The sequence below is a fragment of the Plodia interpunctella genome, chromosome 9, assembly GCF_027563975.2.
Source record: "Plodia interpunctella isolate USDA-ARS_2022_Savannah chromosome 9, ilPloInte3.2, whole genome shotgun sequence".
NCBI lineage: Eukaryota > Metazoa > Arthropoda > Insecta > Lepidoptera > Pyralidae > Plodia > Plodia interpunctella.
In genome coordinates, this window is record NC_071302.1 from 4,025,847 (window position 1) to 4,053,175 (window position 27,329).

At 33.2% G+C, this 27,329-nt stretch overlaps 2 protein-coding genes across 3 annotated transcripts in view; one reads left to right on the forward strand and one right to left on the reverse strand.

Moving 5' to 3' along the window:
* LOC128672219 (suppressor of lurcher protein 1-like) overlaps positions 1-27,329 on the reverse strand; it is a 226,255-nt gene that overhangs the window by 122,061 nt on the left and 76,865 nt on the right. For both annotated transcript variants that reach the window (XM_053749220.1, XM_053749219.1), the window contains one exon: positions 15,509-15,689. In XM_053749220.1, the coding sequence (XP_053605195.1) occupies positions 15,509-15,689 (181 nt within the window). The remainder of the gene's footprint in view (positions 1-15,508; positions 15,690-27,329) is intronic.
* Positions 4,225-14,977, forward strand: LOC128672220 (uncharacterized protein). The gene is made up of 6 exons (XM_053749221.1): positions 4,225-4,372; positions 6,733-6,839; positions 7,517-7,658; positions 8,028-8,147; positions 11,442-11,578; positions 14,742-14,977. The coding sequence occupies exons 1-6, from the start codon at positions 4,337-4,339 to the stop codon at positions 14,905-14,907; spliced, it is 708 nt and encodes a 235-aa protein (XP_053605196.1). The 5' UTR covers positions 4,225-4,336; the 3' UTR covers positions 14,908-14,977.

A 27,329-nucleotide genomic window follows, 5' to 3' on the forward strand; every position in this document is an offset into this window, starting at 1 on the left:
TCCTGTTGGAAATCAATTTTTTATACAAAGTCAAGTGTTTAGTTCTTTTTCATTTAAATAAATAAGAAATTGTATGTATATGTCTGAATCTACAGAATGAAGCTCGACCGCAAATAAAAAGACCTTTTGTATGTCAATAAAATGTTTTGTTATAATTTTATCAAATGGAGAAAACATTTAAAGACCAAACACAAAAAAGTGATAAATAGCATCAGCGGACTTATTTCAATCAGAAGAAAAATAATAGAATCAAAATTTGTTTTACCCCGCATCAAATGTATGAAGTTATAGATCATCCCAAGCCCCAGAAGAATTCATGAATTTTGCTTGTCTATTTTTTTGTATTGTATCTAAGGCAGAACAGATAACACAGAAAAAAATCAACTTTATTTGATATATCATATTAATTTACCCAATACAATGTAGTTTGTTCAAAGAACTAAACATGGAAATAGAGTAACCGAGAGTATGTTCCTATAAATACTCACTCAAAATGTTGCTGATTCACCTGTCCTATTTACGTCAAGCCTGGCACTGTGGTATATAAATTAAATACATTTATTTAGAAGACCTATTTTAAGCAATACGAGTGGAATTATCCACGGAATGTAAACAAACCACATTTTTTCGCACGATCTTCGTTCGAACTCGTAAATCATATTACCTATTTTGTTTGGAATTTACTGATTTTGTTAAACCCACTCTAACCTCGTAAAATTTTAAAATATGAATTAATTAAAGTCAGTCATTTTTATTTATCGCCGCACTGCAACCAGCTCTTCGAAGAAACAGAATCTTATTTTGTATGTTACTTGCATATAAATTATGTGGCTCCGCCCTAGAATAGGACCACTTTATATCCTATCGTGGATGTCGTACGAGGCGACTAAGGGACACAAAGCCTAGGCAGCTAATAGGCAACAATAGCATTCCTAAGGGCGGTTGACGTCAGACAGACGGCCACTTGTAAAATCATAGCCGAATCTTCAAAATTTTAAGGGTTTTTTACGCTGACCCCGAGCTTCGCGGCTTCACAACCCCGAACGCAACCAGACATGCAGAGATGAGAAAGAAGGACTAATAGAAATTATGTATTATATTTTCCATATTGGCAATGTTAGAAATTAAAAAAATATTCACGTGAATAAATTAACCCGATTTAATAGAGTAGGTACCTTAATATAGTCTTGTTTTTTAGTAAATATATTTTTATTTCTCATTTTTTTTGGATTTTACCTCTCACTGGTAGCTTAAAAGAAATATTAAACTAATAAACTATAAAAGAAATATAATATTATTGAATTCCCCATACAAAAGCTTGCATCAAAGGACTACAGAACATGATAAGTACATTTCATAAAACACTTGTTTATAAAAACCACTTTCCTTGCTCCATATGACGTCCCCTTTTGTAGAGGCCCTGAATATTTGATCTGGAATTGTGGCATGGAGATCAAAATATTGTTATGCGGAGAATAACCCGTATATGAGACCAATGTTGTACGTAAATTATAACTCTAAAGTAGTATAGTATAGGTAGAATCGTTGTTAAATAACCACATTCAATAAACCTATGTTTTGTTTCCTAAAGCCGAAGCAATAAGACGAAATTTACTTGGAAAATTTTAATGAAATAAATAGAAAGAAAAATAAAGATTCCTGTGTACATAAATTGATAAATAAATAAATATTTATCCATTTTCAACTTAACCACATATCATATGCTTAACAGCTGATGGGCATTAGGCAGGTGGCCGGTCGATAAATCACAGTCAAATTTTAAACTCTCTCTCTCATACATCTAAGCGTATTTCCGGTTTCTTCGCAGCCGTTAAGCATCGGAGCCCAGGGTCCGCTATCCTACTTTTTCGTCTCCACTAATGCACGGTTGTCGGCATACCTCCATCACAACCAAATTTTCAACATTGTAAGGTTTATTTTTGACCCCGGGATTCGCGGACTCACAACCAATAATGTAGCCGGGAACACAATAAAAGAAGATTGAAAAGACTGAATGCATCTACATTTTTCTTCGGTCTCCATCAGAATAAATAATAAATAAATAAATATATTAGGACAAATCACACAGATTGAGCTAGCCCAAAGTAAGTTCGAGACTTGTGTTATGGGATACTATATTTTATAATAAATACATATATAGATAAACATCCAAGACCCGGGCCAATCAGAAAAAGATCATTTTCCATCATGACCCGACCGGGGATCGAACCCGGGACCTCTCGGTTAAGTGGCAAGAATCTTACCACTGCGCCACCGAGGTCGTCAGAAAGTTCAAAGATATCAGTTATTCGTACAAATTGCTCATATCCATTAAGATTTGGAGCGCTTTAAGGCTTTGAAGGACTGGCGCGGACTAATGGATGGGATGAAACATTTACGTATGAATCCTAAAAGAATATATGTTACAAATCTGATATTTAATCTACGAGATGGATATTAACTTTGTTTATTTAATAAAAGGCGACCGACTGAAGGACTACTTTACGTAATAATTTATTTTCGTTATTTTTCTTTTGAGCCTATAAAAATATACTAATATTGTTTTGATTAATTTGAAATAAATTTGATCTATCGTGTAGAGAATAAATGTAAATTCGAAACCATATTTTACATATTTACATCTTCATTTGAACGATGGGACAACAATTTGAATCAAATGTTGTAAATTTCTTTTTATTCTTCATTCGTTTTGTATGTTATTACTTCAAACCTAACTAGTCTGCTCCTGTAAACATGTCCACTGAACCTATTGCCGGTTGAATGTAAGACATCCATGCATGGGACACCTAAGTCCGACCTTGTTATTTCTTTAATTTATGTACGTAGGTATTTCCATACAATAAAGTTATTACAAACGAACAAATATTTCAAATAAATATCTTTTCCCTATCCTAAGCACATACGAGTAAGTTTATAAAATAAACATAACGTGTAATTACGCCATCTAAGTTTGTGATTGGTCTCAAGTTACACAATACCAAAAACAACCAGTAGGTCTGCTAAACAAGCAGGCGTCGACTGAACCCTTCTTCAAGCAAGTGAAAACATATATACTAGCAAAATAGCGACAGTACAGAACTATAATAAATATCTAATTTATAATAAAACTAGTAAAACAAAAAAATATATATTTTAAAAATTTTATAACCATTATTTTAATTTTATTCATAAAATCTTCTCATTTGAAATAAATACAATGACGAATTAACAACAAATATAATAGATAAATAGACAGACACCTTAAATAAAATAATCATACATACAGCTGTTGTAACAATTTCCTAGAAACACGAGCCTATTTGACATTATTGATATTTAAATTACGTGTACCCTACAATGATTCTAAGTCAGCACATAGCATGGATACAGCATGAAGTTTTCACACATGTAAATGTAAACCCATTTTTTTTATCCCATAACAAGCTCAAAATATAATTTGTGCCTGCATTGTTTGTGGTAACCAATCTGTACGTACTTTAATTTGCGTTTTAAACTGAGCCCAACCAACTCAGTGACCTGGAAATCTTACAGTTTCGGCCCAAAGATTAATTAGTTGTAGCAAACATCTCTAATCTGAAAATCTGCGTGCATCCGAGCGAAATAAATAATCCCGGCGACGCGAATTGCAAACTAAATTCGTTATGACTAAAACTATGCTAATATCGTGGCTTTACTGCCATTTATACCGTCGTGATATTTTTAATTTATTTTAATTTTTTTCAGAAATAATGGATATTTAATTAGTAATTTTTTTTGTGTAAAACTTTACTAATATCGTGGCTTTACCATCAACCATACCGTATCGTATTTTTTTATTTTATTTTCATTTTTCATCCTCCAACCAGTCGCCAGAGTATGCTGATTTGGAAAGTACGAATATAAATTGAAGTTCATTATTTTTATGTTGGCAACACAAACGGCGTTGCAGATATTGAGTTTTTTGTTGGATGGAACAATGAAATGCGACTCGCAGATAAATTTAAAGTCTTTGACTTTAAACTACATATATAATAATTTATATGATAATAACTAAGCTACGACCATATTATTCAAACAAACAAGATGTTTTCAATCTCAATCTAACATTCTATTAATCGGATACCTAACTCGTAAATCATTAATATAATTTATAATTTAAATGAAGCAGTTTACAATAAAAACATACAACCTGACAAACAAGCACAGATGTTCTATATAGATATAGGAGAAACGTTAGTTATCTAAAATGTTGTGATTCAGGAACCGCTCAGTCGTGAGAAGATTCGCATATGCGGGTGTTCAGTAAGGAAATATCTCGGAAACTCGATAGCGAGACATGGAAGAGCAGAATAATGGAACAGCTAGACAAAAAGTAAGTGTTTCCATCTCTAATATAATTTCTACTTATGTAGGAGTTTGACTTTTGTGCTACAAAAAAGATCGTGTTGGTTTTTATACGGGGTAAAATTGTCTGGGATTGAGATCAAATTTGTTTACAGCCCCGCAATGATGTGTAAACATGAAAGCAGAGGTTATGTTTGCAATGTTTTATTTCACAATGATCGTGTTTCAGAAGTGTGTACGAAAGAAAAACGTTTTTAGATTGTTTATTTTCTGAAAATATATGATTAGTTATGTCCTACCTAATAATTATTTTATCTAAGTAGACATGAATATCCTAAATTATCCTTATCTAATATCTTTTGCTATTTCTTTTATATTTTCTATAAATATTTATGTCAAATCAATCATACGCGATTACGATTCGGATAATTCAGTTGGAAATAAAATTATTATACATATTATTTTGTCCCACATAAATTCAAAGAGAGAATAAATAGCACCTAACAAACTTAGGACCTTATTGTTATTTTTAATCACATGGTTTTAATATTTGGCATTATAACAATATTTAAATACCTTACCACTGTAAAATGTAAGAGACTCAATTATTGACACCTTGTAAAGACCTACATTTTAGCAAATAGAGAAATTTGAATTTTATAAAATTGTAGGACTCTATGAGCAAAACTCTAATTTATGATATCTATAATTCAACTTTTTAACCGTATAACATCTTAGAGCAATATTAAAAAATTAAAACTCCAAAAGTGATCCCACTTTTGATTTTGCCTGATTTGTTACAACTCTTGATTCTTCATTAATATCCTTTTATGTCGATTAAATCTTAATTGGCTCTGCAGCTGTTTGACTTAACCAAGGTCTTGGTTGTAACTCTAATTAGTTCTGAGGCACTTTATAAATTTTATGTTAAAACTCATTACTTTTAAACACAAAAAATCCCTAGGAAATTTTATATTGTGTAAAATATATAGTAGTACGTTAAATGTCATTGTCATTTCTGGCATAATTAAACTTATGCTTTTATTGTATAAAATTACAACTCTGCCAGTCTCCTCCGGCTGAGAGGTTCGATCGCTTAGGTCGATCAATAGAAGAGAAAGAAAGAAAGAAAAGTAGAAAGTTCTATTCAACTATAAGACCAAACAGACATAGCATTGTGGCGGGATAAAACTAATCTAAGTAAATTAATTGTTTCTAAATTTAAAGAACTTTATTCTCATAAAGACACATGGCCACTTACATGAGAATTAATTTAAAAATACCATGTAATGTTTAAAACGCACTTCAAACAGAACAGATTATTCCGTACATAAAAGTTTCTAAGTAAATAAATTATGTAAACATCAAAAAATGGTAATCACAACGGTATGACGTTTAAGCTAAGCGATATTTTTTTTGATAAAAAATATTTTTGGAATACTTACATCTATTAATATACCTACAAAAAGATATATGGCTAAGTTAAATTACAAAGTTACAGTAACTAAAAGATTATGTCGATAAATATGGAAATCGTGTCCTTTTGTTTCTCATGTTCGAGATTGGGGATCGCCCATAATGATGCGAAAACACAAACAATTATATTCCTCGCAATATTAATTCAATGGTGAACTCTTTATACGGAAACTAAATGAGACAACAGACGTCATAACGTCTTTAGACGGTAATTGTCCTGCAAAAGCTTAACCATGCCTTTTCCATTACACTGTTATCTAGGGTTGGTTAAAATGAATTTGTTGATAAATAAACCATGATCACTATAATAGTACCTAATCTTGTGTGGGCTTTAAGGATTACTTCTACTAAATAAAAGCCTCCAAGATAAAGTTGGTCCCATTCAGTACGTCTATTTTCGTCTAATCTCAGAAAAGCCGTAATAACTGACCTCGAATAGACTGAAAACTGTAGTCATAATCATGAAAGTGTTTATTTATCGTCAGCTAGGACCTAATTCATTATACTATGCTAACTTAGGAAAAATGCGATGTTGACTTCGTTTATATAGGCAGTATAAAAAACAGCCATGCGGCCCATCTTATGGTAAGAGAACCTTCGGCCCACATCACAAGGGGGTTCCCGACTTCTTATGTAGGGTCGCTTATTTAGTTTTGTTTAGTTCCACCTGTCACTCTGTCTGTCTATAATCATCTTGCAAGTAGTAAAATATCACCAATTTTCCCTTGTCCTTGTTTAAAATTTTCACGTCGCCTCAGTATTTATGACTGCATTATTTATAATGAGCATGACCTGATGGTGCGCCCAGGATCGGCTCCCGGCAAGGGAACTCCTCAAAGGTACAAGATCTATCTGACCGCACTAAAAGCTTGTAACATTTGTTTTAAAAATTGTTTTAATTAATTTTTTTAGAGCAAGTCAAAGGGAGAAAGGCGTCGAAGTCGCCCAGAGGCGGAGTCTACACGAGATGAAATAAAACAGTTCAAGGAAAACCTTTTACAGTCCATTCCTACAGGAGAGTGAGTGTTGAGTTAAATTTACAATAGGCTCGATTAATTAAAACGTCCGAAACAATATACCAGAGTTTATGAAATTGTGGATGAGTGAATGGAAAATTATAAAAGAGAAAATTTTTGTTTAAGGAAGGCTCATTAGAAAAATAAATAATGTTTTATTGCAAGTTTTATAATATAAGTTTAAAATGCTGTCTAAGGTTGTTTGGCATTTTTAAATATCCTCGCTCAGTCTTTATAAACCTTCGAGTCATTTCCTGGCTTTTTCTTAATTTTTAATTTCCGTTCTGGTCGAGACCGAGCAAGCTTAGCGAATACCGAATACTTTTATTTTTATACTTTACTAGATTGTTATTACAATCGACAAAATAATGAATGTTACTTTTTTTTGGTTTTGGTCTTTTCCTATTCTGCATGTTTACATTTTATCATATCTCAATCTACTTATTAAAAATATATGATTTCTACATAAATAAAAAATCTAGATATATTTAATATTTAAAATTAAAAAAATCCTTCTCGTTAATTTTATTATCACCAGTAACATAGTTTTAGAAACCAATGCTCTTATACAGTACCCGCGGGTGTATTGCCTGAACACAAAGATGTTCACCACAGTCAGCTTTCAGCTATCGTAAAATAGACCCAATTATCCTCTACTCAATGCTCAATTTGATTTGCAGCGGGCCAATAATATCTGATAGCGAGCTACCAGTTCCAGAGTACTCAAGATCGCGCTCTGCTTCGAAAGCGCGGGAAGCGCTGCACATACCCGATAACGTTTTGGCGGAACTCGATGAATCTAAAATCTTCGAGCTCAAGGAGGTGACATGATTTTATTATCTACACATTTTTCATAAAGGAAATTATATTCCTAACGTCTACAATCTCTATTATGTCCAGTACTTTTGACAGAAATTTACATTGAAGAAAGTATGAATAAATAAGTGTAAAAATAATGAAGTTAAATAAGATATAATACGTGTGATTTGTCCATCAAAAACGAAAAATGAGAAAGGAAGATTTGAAAAAAAAAACCTATGTGGATATAGGGCGAACATTGCGTTACGAAGCGCATTCAGCCATTACTGTCGCACGCAGAGTGTGTAACTAAGACAGACTACGACGCAACGTAACTACCGTCACGCAACGGAGGCTTGTACGTATATATTTTATGCAATTGCACGTTCCCAGGCTTTTCTGCTGTTTGACCTGGACGGAGACGGGTGTATCGACCACAACGACATCCGTGGCACTCTGGTCAGCCTCGGCGAGAAGGTGGACGAGCAAGCAGTGCGCAGTATGCTGGCTGAGGTTAGTTAACACTGTTTTATTTTTCTTCTTATCACTTTTGGTTAGTGTTATCAGAAATTTATCATAAGTACTTAATTTCTTATCGCTCAGAAATAAAGTACTTATTATAAATTTTGATGCCCTAAGTAGCATCTGCGAGAAATTTCCCATCTTCTTCCACGCGTTCTTTCAATTTTTTTTTGGGCCGGGTGTCTAGTCTAGATTTTCTAAAGCTTTTAAGAGATGTCTACAACGGGTTGTCTGGGAATTTAGTTTGTCTTTCTGGATCTCTTTTTACAAAAGCAACATTTATACAATCTACCTTATTAACTCTTTTTTGTCTGGCTTCCAACGTTTTATTTTAATGCGACCACTATTGTGGTGAAGAAGGATCTACATTTTTTTTTCCAGCTTACGATATCAAGCTAATTAAACCCTATGATAGACTATCTAGATAATAGTAACATAATTATTTAAAGGCACTGAATGAAAGCTATTTCGCAGAAATTCGGAATTAGCAAAACAACGGCCTATTCCTTCCGGAGGCTTCCAGCGGAACTTCGCTTTTCTGATTCCACTTAAGTTCTGTTTCTGAAGTTGGAAGTTGACGGAGAGCTTTTAAATCCCTGTCGATCCACCGCCATGTGACACACTGCGAGAGGTTATGCTACTAAAAGGAGCTATACGCAAGTTCGAATATATTTCGACTGAACCAATCTTAGAAAATTATTTGATACTAGAATTAGTACGCGGCTACGCCCGCGTGAAGATTCAACGGGAACAGAAACAAGGTACTTCTTTCCGGAATGAAAAGCCTTTGAAATTGAAAATGACATTTGAAAAACAAATGAAAAAATTTTTCGTGTATCTACTATAACTGCATGTATACGAAATTTCAAAAATATTGTCTTAATGATAAATCGTGAAAAAAAACTAACAAATGAACAGAGAAACTCACTTTTTCATAATACAACTGCAACAATAGTACAACACACACGATGCGCTGTTTCTGTCTCACGCATAATATTTTAAATCACGGCACGGCACAAAATTAAGGTCAATTATATCATACTTAGGTGTTTTGAATACAAACATAACGTGAGAAAAATAACTTATTTTATCTGAATTAAATTGAAAAAGAGCTCATTCATGAAACTGAACTTCAAAGCGGGACTTTTGTGAAATACAATATTTAGTAATTCATGTTCGTGCGGTTAGAGTGCCGCTGTCAAAGTAAATATTTGACGAAATCCTTCCATATGTTTGTCGGGGCGGGAAACATTGAGGTAATATTGCGAACATACATTTATTTGCACGGAATTGACCAATTTCATGCTCCAAAATCGATGATAAATAACATACTAAGCTTTCGCTATGTAATATTTTTAAAGTATATAAAGCAAATAACGACATCAGTACCAAATTTAATTGAAAAGGCCTGTTTTGTTAATTTTATTATTATGTTTAGTTTCTTAAATCTTAAAAAAAATATATATCGAGAGACAATTTCGTTACATTACAATTTTACCTATTTGTTACATTAATTTACTTATAAGGATACGATCTCATCTTGTTTAAATACATCAATACCACTACCTGCCATACAATTTAGCATTCGTAACATTAGTTGCGAAACTCTGTCTACCTCATAAAGGATTTTTATCCTTTATGAGGTAGACAGAGTTTTGCATGCGATATGTTAATTCTTGCCATTCAATTTCAATGGCCGCATATTCCCAAAAACAAAATATGCCGACTGGGGCGTCACAAGTAACTTTCGGACGAAGCTACAATTGTTACAAAAGCAACAATGAAAATCATCATAATAATATTGAGGTAGAAACAAACCACTGAGAGGAAATTGAGTTAAAATGCACATACATTACTGTAACTTTGTTATACAAAAAATTTGGTAACATTTAAAAACATGGGTGTAGAAAATGCGTCTTTAGTCTTTAGTGCAATTGTATATATATATGTTACTGTAAAAGCACGAATTACGGTAAATCCTTAAATATTCCAGTAAAACCTAAGATTTACCAACTCTTAATGGTAAAAATCCGAACAATTTTGCGATTCTAACTTTTACCACCATTCACTTGGTAAATCTTAGGATTTACATCAAAGGCACGGTAAATGTTGAGAAAATAATTTTCCTTTTTTAATTTTTTACTATTTAAGAAGTATTTTAAAGGTAAGGTATAACTTTACCTTTAAAATATAAAAACATTTATAAACAAAAATACTTACCAAATGAAAATATAGGTAAGGATTTGATTAATTACTTAGTTAATTAATTACTCTCGTAATTATGATAACTACATAAAAATATGTAAGGTTTTGACTGAAAAATAAATTATTAATAAGAATTACTCATTATTTTATTCCCAAAACCAACATTTACCAGCCATCAGTAGCAAACCGAAAAAATCGTCAATATTTTATAAATCCTTATATTTACCAACCCATGCCGGTAAATCGTAAGATTTTCTGAGAAAAACCTAAGATTTATCTGTATACGGGCTTTTACAGTAACATATACATAATAACGTAATATTTGATATCTAAATACCAGTTTCAAATGTCACTTTGATCAATCACAATTTACTGTTTGGAAACGATCCGATATTACATAATTAATTAGGTTCAATATGCAGACCATTATGGAAATGGATTTATAAATTTGATGATTTGCAATAATTATGAGTATTTCATATTTTGATAAACCGTCTATTACGGTCAACAACATTTAATCTATCGTTATTCGTCACGATTGATTCCCAAAGTATTTACTTCTACATACAAGTCCAGAAAGGTTCTGGGTGTGGTTCCCACCCTGGAATAAAACCACTCTTTATGCTTTAGTGAATGTCTTATAAAACGAATTAATCGCCATGATAGTATTCTCAAAAAAGGTTGTTGTCTTGTCAGTTGATTCAAAAACCTCCGGGCTTCAGAGAGTCACTGCCTAGAATGAAACTAGCACGCTCAATTCAGATAGAAGTCTATGCAGGAGGCCGTGTTTTCATTTCTAACCTAGCCATATATGGCTGTGTGTCCTGTATAGTACAGATATAGACTGCATAGGACACTTTAATATAAGTACATCCTGTCTATACATCCATTTGATATATTCGCGTTGCGCCGCATCGCGCCACTTTGTTTCAATAAGGACAATCCGTAAGGCGCCCGCTTGTAAGTACCTATCCAATGCACTGGGCGGTCGCTCAACCGCTGCTTATCTACGTAAAATAGAATAATTGCCTTTTCGGTTAAAGTTTTCCATTGCAAAATATTTTACTTTTATTTTCCTAGGCACCAAACCCACTGGATTTCGACGGCTTTGTGAACCTCCTGGGTTACCAAACCTTGGAGTTGGACTCTGAGGACACCCTTGTTGCCGCACTGTCTCGCTGGGACAAGGACAACTCCGGACTAATTTCCGAAGATAGGTTTGTTACACTATTTGTTTTTAAATGTAATAAATAATGTCTTATTTAATTCGGAATTTTCGAATTTGGATGTGAACATGTTCGGCAGAAATTAATTGAAAAATGTGTCAAAGATTATACAGGTGGTTTTAAGAAAATCGCCTTTAATTTTAATCGCCTTTATTAACGTCAATAGTCACCGGTATCTGACTCTCTGATAGCTAATACTTATAGTAGTAGCAATAACTTGGTACTCTAATCTGCTGATATTTGTATTAAAAGTTTGCCTGGAAGGAATCGCTTATAGTAATAAGGCCGCCTTTTATGAATTTACTTTACTTACCTTATTGAAGTTATTAAAACAAAAAGTCATTAAAACTATGTAGGTAAGTTAGTATAACTGATATACATTATCGTGAAACAAAAGATTTTATATTACAGCATATTTTATAATCTTTGAAATAGACCAGTTTCGTTTATGTGCCGTATTCACTAATGTCGTTCGGTAATTCCCTAAGTTTTAACGAACGCAACACATGTTCCTCACTACCACTTAGGTTAAAACATGTATTACACTCGAGCATAATAACCAATAATTAATTAACGCTTCAAGTTACGACTAATAATGCCACAAACTGCGCGAATAGGGCAAGTTATCTAATCTCGAAGGCATTGAGGCTCGTCTAGAAAGTTCTACGCGAAATTATTAATCGAATGTATCTAGGTAGGAAATTTTGGCGTTATATTTAATAAATTAATAATTCGAAAGTAAATGAAAAAAGTTTTGTCTACTTTATAACGCCGTATTTACTCAAATACATTTTTTTATTCCGTTATATATAGTTATTGTATTTCTTAGTAATCAGATTTACTTATACTATACCTATACTGAACACTACTCAATAGAAGAGCCTCATCATACTTTGCTAAGGCGACATTTTCATTTCTCGTCATGAAAAAGGATGGTACGGCAGGGTTTGCTTCGCACGACTTGGCGGGAGCACTGCCGTGCACCCAGATTAATTAAAAGAGGTTCTATAGATGTTTTAGTTTACAACACGTTTAATTTTACCACATTATTGCGTAATTTAGTTAATTGAGATTAAGCCATACATAACTATAACTATTCAGGTTTCAATAAAGACTTTTGGATTTATATTCACACACATAGATTCAAATCAACTGTAACGGAAATAAAAATAGGAAAAGCGTTCATATTTCTTTCCCCTCGTGACGCATAAACAGGACGCGACCAAGATTAAATTACGTTTTGTGGTATTTGCTTGATGTATTTGTGGGGTTCCGGCGACACGTCATGATTTAGAACCTTGGGTTCCGTCCAAATGACGTCACGACGCACGGAACGCATGATTGCTAAGCGAATTAATTAACGCAATATTTTTAGACGATTTATCTTTAGACCCATCAGTCATTTTATGCTAAGCCCCAGTCTAGATTAATTACCTAGATTCAAGAATTTCCGTGAAAATTTCATTGAATTGCTGGTTTAATATTTTAAGAAGCAAAGACAAATTTTCCGCCTTTAAACAGTATGTAGCTTTATGACTGGCTTGTTTTTATAATAGTTACTAGTGGCCCGTCCCGGCTTTTCTCGGGTAAAGCCATAATAAATTTTACACCTTAACCTTCCTCTTGAATTACTCTACTAAAAAAACTAGCATCAAAATCCGTTACGCAATTTTAAAGATCTAAGCATACATAGGGACAGACAGACAGCAGGAAGCAACTTTATTTATACTATGTAGTGATATGATAAACAGGCATGTGACTGTGACATTATTTCCCTTCACTGTTACCCTTCAAACCGGAACACAACAGTTCAAAACTATATCCTAATTTTATTATAATAAAACAAATGCAAAATATTCGCGATTATAATCTCAACTAATATTATAAACGCGAAAGTAAGTTTGTTTGATTATTAATCTTCACGCATTATCTACTGGACCGATTGTTATGAAATTTGGTACACGGGTAGAAAATAACTTGGAATAACACATAGGGTACTTTATAACCTGAAATTCCCACGGGAGTGAAGCCCAGGGGCGCAGCTATTTAACAATAAATTAAAAATATAAAAAATCGAATATAAATATCGAACTGTCAAAAACATAATCAAAATGTTAATGTTTTAATTGTTAATGCTACATCATTTCATATTGTTAAAACCAGGATGATTCGTAACAGTTTCGAATCCCCTGTGATTTCGGTCTGTCAAAATGCTTATTTAAATATTTGATGACGGAAAGTACATAATTATTTACGTGTACAGCGGAACAGAGTCTCAGGTTTATTAAAATTCTCAGTGCAATCTCTGTTTTACGGCGTCGAATAGGCATTCATATAATTCCGGCGAAAATTTGACTTGAAGACGGATACGTAAGCATTTGTAGGCTGTACACAAGGCAGTAAAATAAAATTATGTGTTCGGCTTTATGCCCCTACAGTGTGTTGAAAAATTGATTCTTTTTTTCATTGCGAATTAGGGAGAGAGGTGGAGATATTTTGGGAAATGTATTTTTTTGACAGTTAACATTACAGTTAAATGTTCTAAGCCTCTTTTCATCATACCTAATCACATTTCATACGGAGTCAGAGTAAAACTTTCAATGCCTTATTTACACTGCATTCACTAACGGGATTATTAGACCAGATAAATCAATATATAGAATAAAAATGTTTAAAAAAAACAGGAAAGAAAATAAACGAATAAGCGCAAAACGAAATGGTTTCAAAGTAGATAACTTACCCCTAATAAGTATTATGGCAAAAGTTAAAATTTAACGAAGGATAAGTAAGTCACAATGGAAACACTGTGCAACTTATCGCATTGATCATTATTATTACGGGAATAATGTTGAAAGTATATAAAGTTTAAATCATAAAGTTTCCGAAAATAATTTTCGTCTACAATTTCAAAGCATTGTGGCTTGGATAATTATATTGCACTACATTCTTTCATTTTGTTCTAGTACGCTAACAATTATATTATACCTCTAATAATGCCTTGTCATAAGTATATAATATAATAATTTAAACTAAACGTGTATTCAAAATGTCATTAAAATCAGTTAAAGATGCTTCAAAATTGAGTTGCGAGATTCCATCAGAATAATTATAGTTATCTTTATATGCATTCATACATGTTTCGTCACGGTTTTAGAATCCGACACGACTTGATGACGTGGGGAGACCGGTTCACCGAAAAAGAAGCAAACTACGCCCTGGACGAGGCACCAGTGGTCCAGAAGAATGGCAGTACAATGATCGACTACATTCGTTTCTGCAGCCAGCTTTGCGGCCTACGGAAACAGAACAAAAAGCCTTAATAAAACCTATCAAGCCAAATTAATTTCACCAAATTTATTGGTCAGATTACCTACAATAAAGGCTATTAAAAACCAATTGATTTTATTATGGCCAGTTAATGCACCTCCAATATTTAATATTCGCTTGACGCTTTATAATTCCCTAATTGATGCCAAACTTAATTTGAAATCTCATTTACAAAAGCTTTTGTAAATGAGATTTCAAATTAAGTGATTACAAATATCCATTTTATGTTCCGTCATTGTGCAAAATAATACACGAAGCCGAAATAATTTTCTAAAAGCAAAGTTTAGACGGTCGCTTGGAAATGAAGCGTTTTCGAATGGGCTCTGAAATAGAGAAGTTCCGACAAGTAATAACTGACTGAGAATTCAACTTCGTCGGCTTTAGATGAAGTTACAATACTTAAAAAAATATATGCTGTAAATTGAGTAGATTTAACTCCGAAGTCATTTTCACAACACTTAAAGTTCATGATGGTGTACTATAAGTACGCCATACTGTATAAATGTTGTTGTGGTGTGCTGATATCCAGTCACTTGATGATGCTTCGTCGATGTGAGTGAACTTGCACTCACAACATTCAACAATATCACTTACTCGAGATGCTCCTTGTAGATATTGAAGTCGGTGAAGACGAGCTCTACGATCTGATGCGGCGCGGCGAGGAAGGTGTAGAGCAGACAGTGGAGACGCGCGGGGTACGGGCGGGGGTAGTCCGGGCTGCTGAACGTGCCGCGCGGCTTGCCGTACGTCGACGTGAACCTGATGCACCCACAACCTGAAACAACATGTTAGTTGACTTGAGCGTGGACCCAAATAAACATATTTTGGTTTGAGCTGTCTTTAAAAGCTGCTATGAAAGACGAATCTTATATAGTAGTGCCAAATGCCTTTATAAATCTATTGAACGACTTGATTGTGGCCGTTGATTCAGTAATGTTCAATAATTGCGACTAATTAGAATAAGTTTTGTTTCGTTATGCGATTCGCTGACTTTCAGGTTCACTACACACAGTAGAAACAACTAGAACTAAAATGTACCTGGAAGTTTTAGGTTCCAATCTGTTACATCTCACTGTATGTGCTGATCATTTTTTTTAACTTAGGTAACAACCAGTTAAAATTGATGTAAGGTCATATAATCGTTCTATGAGAATCTTTAAGTAGCTTATATCCGAACGATGTATTTAGTGTCCGAGGTAATGATTCCTTTAATTGCATATTTTATCACAATCTTGAACTATTGAGAAGATTGTTTTGAGTAAACTTCGACTTCATTTACTTTGAATTAGCAATTTCCATCACTTGAAAATAAATATCTATCATCAATATCATACTTATATTACAGACGTAACAAATCTATTTCTAAATGTATTGACAGACAAGTTCTGAAAAGCGTCTTATCGGCAGGTAATTTATAAACGGCCGATATCATCGCGAAGTACTGACCCAACAGTTTTGGTCAACTATTCTAATTTAACTTCGATGTTCTCTATTATATAGTCCAAATTGATGGGACTTATCGAAACCTTAGGCTGAGTTATGTCGTGGTTACGCCTATAAGTTATATTTCTTATCTACCTACCATAATGGCTTTTATTTGAGGCCATTTTCGTTTAAGAATCGCGACAGATTCACACATTTTACGTATCACATGTTTAGTTGCAAATCTTAAAAGATATATTTAACTACATAAAGTAGTTAAATATATCTATAGGGTTTGTTGGTTGAATTGGCTACTTGACGGGTGGTCAAAGATAAAAGAAAAATATATTTAGTCTGTGGTCAAAAGAATGCCATATTATTATGTGTTGCTACTATCCTACTAATATTATAAATGCGAAAGTTTGCGAGGATATACGAGTGTATATATGTTTGTTACTTTTTCACGCAAAATCTACTGGACCAATTATTATGAAATTTGGAATTGCTAGAATATGCAAGGATGGTTTTGATAGGGCTGGCTAGTTTCTATAATTTGTACCAGTTAGTGTATTTCATTCTAGAGATATCGAGAGAAAAAAGTACTCGTTAAAATCGATAATATTTCAAAGAGATCGGCATTTTAACATTCGTTAGTAGTTTCATAATTACTAGCTTCTATTGCATGGGTTGTCTCGATACCGTCCGTGCCGTGTCCGGAAATTGAGGCCGTTTCGCCGTCCGCCGGATACCGGACAGCCGGACAAACTTGCCGACGAAGATATCGGAAAATTATGAGAATTTAGAAATTAATATTAGATTTATTATGTTTATTCATGTCTGTTTGTGGAGCGAGATGATGTTAATTCAATTGGATAATGAGGGGTTGAAATACACATTATACTATGTATGTTTAAGGTTAAATGATAAGCATACTCATGTTATATTGGTAAATGATACGATAATATTATCAATTATACAATAATATACACTGTATCTATTATTACTTCATGAACAATATTTAATTTCATCCGCCGTCGAAAAAAAAATAATTGCTCAAAGTAGTGTGACACACATCAATCATAAGATTTTCACTTTAAGTGCTACTTAAAAAGTATAAGTAGCTAGTGCCCGGTATAACATATAAAAATAATTACATATAGATACCAAACACACAGATTGAGTTAGCACCAAAGCAAATTCGTGACTTGTGTTTTCGAATGCTAACTCAACGATTTGATACTATATTTTATAGCATACACATATCCGTAATTCCATACTAATATTATTAATGCGAAAAACGGTCTGTCTGTTCCGATCTGGACCGATTGATATGATGAAATTTGGTATACATATATTTAAAGACCCCGTTCACTTTTTCCAAAATTTACCTCCAAATGATACCTATAATGTATCATGGGGGGTGAAACTTTTTATGAAAATCATGTCTGTTCCGCTCTCGCAGATAAATTCACGCGGGCGATGCCGCAGACAAAAGTCAGTGCTTAACAGAAAACCGAAGTTTTTTATAAAAAAAAAAACAACACTGAAATAATGAATGTTTCAATCAAAAACCTCGTTTCAGTGGAGCGCGAAAGCTTCCAATACAGCTTTGATCCAGATCAAACCGGACAAATATAATTTAAAAAAAAACGAGTAACATTCTATTTTTATACATTTGATTGAAACCTCTCTCTCTGACCTTAACTTTGACGACCTTCGTGGCCTAATGGTTATCATGCCGGTTACACAGATGTCCCGGGAAATCTTGATCTTGAAAACGATCTTTTCTCAGATTGATCTGAGTCTTTAACGTTTATCAATTTTATTATATTAAAGAACATAGAGTATAGTATCGCTGAACCAGTATCCCAACACACAATCGTATCAAACTGTATGATTTGTCCCTATATTTATTATACCTATTAATATTATGTATTTCATTTGTTTTTCGTTGACATTTCAATCAAATAATTTGATCAATCATGTGACCCAGTACGAGCTAATGGTCTGACAACGAAGTGCAACGACTACCTTGTGAATTTGAGGAGAAAACTGAGAAAAATGCGGGTCCAGGGCTCCGACGCTGCTGTTACTGAGGATTAAACGCAGAAAATGCTCAGAGAGAAAGAACTAAGAGATAGAGATGTAAGTTTAGATGTAAGTATGTTTTTAATTCACTCTCACGAAAAAATCTTTTAGTTTTGAATGAAACAATATTTTTTTTATTTTTTACTGCAACCATTAACTTGATGACTGTAGTAATTATAAATTTATTTTCGAAACAAAACGTGTAACGACTAAATACAAAGTAAAACCCTGTTTAAATACGGAGAATGACATTGGTTTTCACGACTTGAATAAAAACGTGATACATTTTACACAGAGAATTTATTTTTTTTATTTACTTATTTATTTTATTCATAAGGCATACAAACAGAATACAGACAAAAAAAGAACATAATGTTATATAAATAGTTTTTTCAATAAAATGTTTTCACTGTCCATCATTGGCTAACAATTTGAGCTTATTGCACGTACAGTACTACTATTAAACATATTTTTCTTTATTTAATCTCTGAAGTCAATTCTGTCTTTTAGTTATATTAATTTTTAATGTATCTTAAACTGTCTTGTCAAATTATATTTATATTATCATAACATGGAAAATATTATGTAATATGGAAAAATTCTATAGTCCTTGTTTCGGAAATCCTATCTTAGAATTGTTTGGATATACTCGTTTTATATAATGACCTAATCAGAACAACAATATCATACTTTATTCGTCTACATTGTAGCTGAAAAAGCGGCTCATTTGCAGAAAATGAGCCTAAGCAGCAAGCAAATAAGTTTGAAGAGTTCTCTAAGGGACAAAGACGTGCAGAAATAAAATAAAACCTAATATTATAATGAAAAGCGGACCACCATTTGTTAAGAACATTTTAAGGAATAAACAGTAAGTTCTTTTTTTAGCCTGTAGTGTCCCACTGCTGGGCAAAAACCTTCCTTCTACTTTATCCGTCCCTGTCCGTTGCGTAACTCCTCCGTTTCTTATCCGTCTCATTTCTTTTTCATCGCCAGCTAGAAAATTACCCATTCTATGGCTATTCTAGTACATATTTCTTCCTGCATCCTACAGCCTGTGGCCCGCCCAGTCCTCCCTACAATTTGAGTCTTCTTCTTGTTTAAGAGCTAAGCTCTTGTCGGTGGAGTATACGCCCCGCCTCTCTATCCTCGGCTTTACTTTTAAGGTCTCGACACGACGCTACGACCCAACGCCTGCCTTCTCTTTCAGCAGGCTTGCATAACTCTTCTATGCCTTGAAAGCTTTTTCTACTTCATTATATAATTTAAAAAGATTCTTGACAGGGATACGATTATTTGCCATTCAAATATTCTCGTATTTTCAGGAATCATCTAGACTCGCTTTATAGGTAAAATTGTAATATGTTTCTCTAAAAGGAATTTGTTTGACTTCACAACAATGTCTAGGATATATTCGAGAAGCTAAACGGAAAGTAATCATTGCATACCCGCTCTTCGAAGCTGGAACTTGGAGCACGACGTTTGAACTTCTAATCTCACGATTAAAGGAAATGGCATCTCCTTAACCCAGGAAGAATCGAAACTTTTACTGATATTTCCTCAGCAGGTATTCTGTTTAATGAAACACGTGGGACGTTTTGGTTTTTTTAAAACCCCATTTTGGTAGCCCCAAACGAGGCCCCACCCGTCATCGAAGGTTTTTGCGGAACGGGTAGAAGTTTTGCCCAATATTAGGACAACATTATTTTTTGGGCATAGTGTGTTCTATTGAACCTATTTCACAAATGTTAGCTCATTTGATCTCAGCATTTACTTTAGGCCTTTATGAGCGAGCGAATCTCCAAAGACTCTTTTTTATATATTTTGCCAGACACACAATTTATCAAATAAACGTATTTTAATGTGTTCATATACTTCAAATTATTATTTAATTATTTCTCCCATTTCACACGAAATATCAGACGCATTAATTCAAAACATCATTATTAATATGACGTTTAAAGATAACAGTATATTTCTGATAATTACTGAGCACATAACAGACCTCCTTATCTTGACTGTTATTGACGTAAAAGCAAAATACAACCACGGGAACAACCAGTTGGGTCCCGAATCCGAAAGTGTCACAATGAAACTTTTACTATTAACTTACGTATTATTTTTGTCGAGATGTGAAAGTAGGATAGCTTCAGCTGAGATAGATATAGAAGGTGAAGAAGACAAGGCTAAAACTAATTTTGAGTGTACGTTAAGAAGTTTGAAAGCGGGAGATCCATACCCATCTGTTGTGGTAAAATGGCATGGTCAAATCCAGAGGTTTACGTGGAATCAAGCTGGTGAGGTGATCTTCGAGAAGGATTATAAGCATGCGATGGTGCCAGCCTCATACCCTTCCTCTAGTGGTTTATCCGGAGGATCGCCCGCTGTAAATCCTGACAACGCTGATTACTTCAAGGATGTACCCGTGGTGCCCAAGGAATACAGTTTTGAAGATATTACGACCTGGTTTAGTGAAAAATGTGTAAAACCTTATTGATTTGTGTTAAATTTACATACAGTGTTTTGATGTAATATTGTCTTTTCTTATAAATAATTGCTACATAATTTAATGTGTTCATTTTTCGTTGCTGGTTTCCTAGATTTGCCACCTTGTGGGTACTATTATCAAACTTACTCGCTACCTTCCATGTATTCCTACCGTAGAGACATTATATTTTGATTACTAAAACCACTCAATCCTAATCCAGATAGCACTGTTAAGAGGGTTTGAATGTAATATTTAATTGAGCATTTCCGTTTCTCAACACATGATGCTTAAAACTAAGTTATATCACTAAGCTCAGAGCCACTTTAAGGGTGAGATTATACTAGTCGAAAACTGAACATTTTAGTTTGCGAACACAAATTTAGTTTCGGGGAGTTTGCAACTGGTTTATTATTAATCGTCTCACACACATATATTCTCTTCATTAATCACTCGAGTTGGACGGTGAATAAACAAATTCTGTGTTATTTTGTAATTGAGTTTTGATTTGAAAGCGGACAAGGGTTTTGACATTTTGTCATGAAAAATGAGAGTAGAAAAATGTCAATATAGGTATATATTTTAATCATTTCAGAGCAAAAGAAAATGTTGTAATTTATTGAAACTACTAAAAAATATATGGGAGTTTTTATTTACTGTTTTAAATCTATTGACCTAACGTGCAATCACTTTTTTTATTTAAATTCATCTAAGGTTTGATTTCACTTACGAATACGATTAAATTTAATTTTTTAAATTCAATAATGTAAAGTATTGTTTTACGTTCAAATATTGTGAAATTTCAGTTTTTTATCTATGTGAGATTGATAGAAAAAAAACATTCCTTTTCTAAATTAATGCGCTTCATTCGTAAATCGATTTTGTCTCCTTCAAAAAATTCACAAACTCTATCGAGTTTTGAAGACATGATTTCATGACAGCTGTTTACACGAGTTTGATAATTATGCTAATCCTTCTGATTTAAACAAGCTACTTTGTCAAAGCAATACTTCAACATTACGCACTAACGTGGGCGAAGATTTAGACGCAGCGATTAATAATTACAAATTAAAGTGAACAAAATATTTTGAAATTATGACTTCAAAGGATCTCGGAATTTAGTTATTTACATATTAAACATGTCAGCTGATTAACTCAAACAAGACGTAGACAAGTGTCACAGACTGGAAATATAAACAAGTTAATTTATGCTAATATTATTTTGGAAACTAACATGTTATCCTCAACTTTGTAACAGTGTAAATCTAACTTTATAGTATACAATATAACATTTTAGATATGAAGGCCCTACCTAACCGTACACACTAGCGCTACATTCACACTATTATTAACTTATATTTATTTGCAAAATTATGACAATAAATTATGCTACAACAGATAAAAGATTTTTAAGTAAGTATATGGAATTATTATATTCTCCCAATGTAGTCAACTAAAGTTTATATTTTATTCGTTTATAATTCTCGGAACGATTTTCGCTTCATATTAAGTATATTTTACCGGTGAAAATTGCATCAGCTTTAAATTTATCCATGTAAATATTCCATCCGATTGGTGTGTAAATTAATTGAGCATACAGAATCAGACGACGAACGTGGTACTACTCTGACACCTCTCTACAAATGAATGCGAAATTTTGTTAACCCTCTCGTAAACAAAATATATTATTCAGGCCGTGTCCATTACATACTTTGTCTTTGAGATGCTTGTGCAGAGATAACGTTTACTAGAAACGATAAAAACTCTTAAAGTTTTTTTTAAAGATATCATATATACATTGGTTTTTCAAACGAATCAATTGCCGCCTAGACTTTGTCAAACGAATCAATTGCGTCAGAAAACAAATTATACACCTAGCCACACACGTCTTGCGCCACCATCACATTTTTACCAATTTCTTTTATATAATAGTGAAGACCAAACATTGATATAAACAAATTATGTTACACAAGATAAAGGGTTATTTATAGGACAACAATATAGGATTAAAAGGTATTATAGTTTTCGATTATACCATTAAAGGTAGGTAAAAATCCAGGGAAATGCGAGTTATTTGCTTTTTGCAATGAATGCACATGGCGACGCAATCCGATGTTACATACTTGAGTAATAAGTTTGAGATTCCCTTGTATTTTTTATTGTCCGCATCTTGCATAGCAAGTAACTTATCTAGGTTGCTAGGACTGATGAATGGCTAAATGGTCCCTAATTGAATATTAAATGTGGCTGTCCACGCAGCAGACGGCGTGACACGGGTTAAAGTGCTCGTGAAAATGTGGACCCGCCATGATTACATTCCTAGATGTTCTTTAGTTGTTGCCCTTAAAGGTTTTTATGTAAAAGTTTTAATCTTCTTTATTTATGTAACAGGTGTATACTATACTATATTACTATTTCATGTACACGGAGTACCAAGAAATAGTAATATAGTATAGGAAAGCAATTGGAGTGACGTGAAAAGTCAGTAATACTATGATATTACTGACTTTATTGATGATGATATATTGATTTGGCATATGTTGTATAGTTTATCTAGAAGATTATTAAGATAGACTTGATGTTTCAATAGTTAGCTGTCTAATTGGTGGCTATTGTTATTAGACAATAAATTAAGCAAATGGTAGTATTATTGTCTAGTCGCCATCTGTGTGTAATTACTATAATTCTAAACGCCTAATGACATAATAAGTAGTTACATGTGGCATGTATATGTACTTGTACATACATGTAGTACATAAGTGACAAGACGTCCCTACTGTTTAATAAATTTGACAAGAAAATGACATTTTCAAATGAAAGTTTCCAATATTGGTCATACTTTGGGGTACTAAATATCAGTGTCCAATTAGATTAATTTATTTGCTGAAATAAATATTTCAAGTGCACACAAAAACATTGTCATTTTTGTCAGCTATACTTAATACAAGGGACATCCAATTTCGTCGAGATGAAACGCGAAATGACAAGCTAAAGACGAATAAGCAATTTTCACACAATCATTGCCGCCCTGGCCATAAAACCGTCAATAAAAGAGACGATAAATGTTCATTGTTCAGTTGAAGCCTTTGACTTGCTTCAAGACGTTTCAGGACAAGTTGATATAAAATATACACAATTGTGGATTAAACTACAATCGATTCATACATTTTTAGAAGTACCCTGTCTAGTAACTATTTTTATTTGAGAAAAAAATGACATTAAATACTTAATATTTATCTGAAGGTGCACTCTACTTAGAATTATATATTACAAAAAAGTGGAAAATACTTCATGCTTAGAAGTTCATGATCAGATCAGAAGTTCAAGCTTTGAATGAATATCAATGTTTGGTTTCAGGTTAAGTTACGTGATATACGTAGACTGCACAATATATTTTTATACATAACATGTGTGCATTTCTATAATCATATACTTAGGAGTATAGTACTTATGTAAAATGCTAATATATCAAATATAAAGCGATCTCTAAATGCATATTTAATTCATCCGCATAGAGCACTTGCGCTTATTGCCTGCTGTCTTGTCTGAAATGTCATCTTATTGTTTACCAAACAAAATAAGACATTATAAATGTTAAAGTGCAATGGTGGGTTTCCATCGTCCATCTGAGATATAAAGATTTCTGTTATCGCCATGCTACTGACAAGGTATCGCCGTCGATAGACTTGGAGGACACCATCTCTCTTACCTAAGCGTTTTCCCGGTTTCTTCCGTGTTGAGCGTAGAAGCCCAGGGCCCGTTAAATGATATCCTTTAGCGGGCCCTGGACTCCGACGCTCAACAGGAGAAAAGTACATCATTTTACGTATGTGGCATCCAAGGAAAACAAACAAAAGACAAAATCTTATAGATGCTTCTATTAGTATAAATGTGAAGTGTTTGTTTATTCTTCTTCTTCTTTTGGTGTCTAGATAGTTGGTGAGTTGGAGAGTGACACAGAATAATTTTTGCCCAAATATTTTAATACGAGCAAGAAAAAAAGAGTAACACTTATTGGTCTCACATACTCAGTCCATAATATTTGTCAGGATGGCCGAAACAATTTCCTAACTTCTAACTTTGGAGCAAAATTTTCAAGTTGATTTGGCACAGGGACCCTCAGTTCTTAATTGGGTTCATTGATCTCGGATATAGAGCAAACTTTTAGTAGTCTATCAAAGCTTTATAGTTTCTACTTAAACTTTTGTATGCTTTCTACGTTATATTTTTCTTTTATAGAAATATCAACAAATACTTTTTGTTGGTCAAAGACGAATATTTTGAATTTTCGTAATGCCTACAAAGTATTCGGAGTACCGCTCCGAAACGATCGATCTATTTTCTGAAATAAAAGGTTGTGAACTTCAACGTTTACTAAAATCATGTTGCACAAAATATCAAAAAAAGAGTGTACTGTTTCAAAAAAATTAACGTTAATTGGATTATGATAGCTTATTGTATGTTCAAAACACATCATAGGTAGTTACGAGACGTAAATTTATTTCTGTTTCGTTGAAGTTTGTAGCTACCTCGGGGGACTTCCATTTGTTTCAATTTTTGCGATGTCTCCTAATGGTCGAGCTTGTTAGGATGTCTTCTTCTTGCGCACACAACTGCTTACATTTTCAAGAATACCGAGAGTATATTTTTTGGATGTACCTATATCGTATAAAAAAATTATTACACATCATATTCAACGTAACAAGATATTTGAGTATTTAATATTAACACTGCTAAAGAATAAAAAATTGAATGAATATAAGTAAATATGCGAATAATAACAAAATATTAATTAAGATGGTTGTAGAATATTACATAATATCACATGATTAGTTGTACTAAAGAAATAGCACTATGTATATAGCACTTCATCATAGGTGTTATTAACAAAAAAATAATTCCTCAAGTTAAAAATATCTCCAAGAAAAATTAAACAATGCTTTCTTAACTTCGCGGTCCGGTGCGGAAGTCATAGCGCAATAAAGTATTTACAACAATAAAAATAATACGCGGAAAAATACAATGAAAACGGCGAATTTTCTCAACCCTTTTGTAATAAACAAAGAGAAATCACCAAGAAATAACTGAGTAGATTCTTTAAAAGCGATAATAAATTGACCCCGCGGCGCGGTCATTATTATATTTGAGCTGTTTGATTAATTGTTGGCTCCATTTTAACGCGACATTAGTCCGGAATTTACTACAAACATTTTTTCATTTTTGTTACCTTCTGTTTTTTCTCTCCATTTTTTCTGAAGAACTATTTCTGTCTTTAGACAAAATGGAATTGATGGATAAAATACACATATGTAGTACATGGAATAAAATAGGTACACAAAAAAAATGATCTTGCCAAAAAATCAAAAGCCTCATCTTGGTTATGAAAACAGAAAGCCCCAAAGTACGGTTTTTAGAAGCAAAAGCCGATTTCATTTTTAAATTTTAGGTATTACTAATTATATAGGTGTTGTTTTTTTTAATGTAAGAGAAATTCTAAGTATATATTGGTATACAATATAGCGAAAATTCTGAAACTGAAAATAATGTTACTTAATTTGGCCAAAATGGCGCTTACATACATATAAGTGATACTTCAGGTTTCGATAAATAATTTTATTAAGGTACTATCAATTTTCAAATAACATCTAAATATATCTTCAGCTGTTTAAATTAGCATTACAACGATTAGTAATATGATACACATTTGATTAAACCACATCAAGCTCATTACTTTTGATGAAATATAGTCGTACATTAATTCTAATACAGAAATTGTTCAACATGTTCTCTCATCAATTATTCTATCCACATTTATATTCAAAACAAACCTGTTGAAAGTGCCATTAACGATCCTAATTGTGGGTTCTGATATATGAGAGGGGCACGTTTGTTCGGTTCATTATGAAGCTTATTTGGTTTCCTTCGACATTACGAGCAGCGACAAAATAATGATAGCACTAAAAATAATTTACTTATTTGCACTTGCTGGCTTGTTTTCAAGGATGATGTTATAAGTGACATGGTCTGACAAGACCAGTGTCATGACTGGCGCGAAGTGGAGAAGCAAAAGTATAAAAGCAAACCCTAGGCTCCAACATTCTAAAAATCGGGACACAACCAGGAATGTGCACCATGAAATACACTTATTTACATATGTGGTCGTCCAAATCAAAATGGACCTTATGTCTGTCTAGCACTTAGGTCTTCATCGCCGTTGTTTTGTATTGGAACAACAGCAATATAGACCTAAGTGCGAGCCGCCATAAGGTCCCTTTTGATTTGCACGACCACAAATAGTAGTAAAAAGTAATCTCCGAGGTATCTTTGCTATATTAAGCAAGAACTGACGATGAAAGTTTTTAGAACCGATAATACCATAAGAGCAGAAAAAAAAATACAAACAGCATTCGCATCTGCATATCT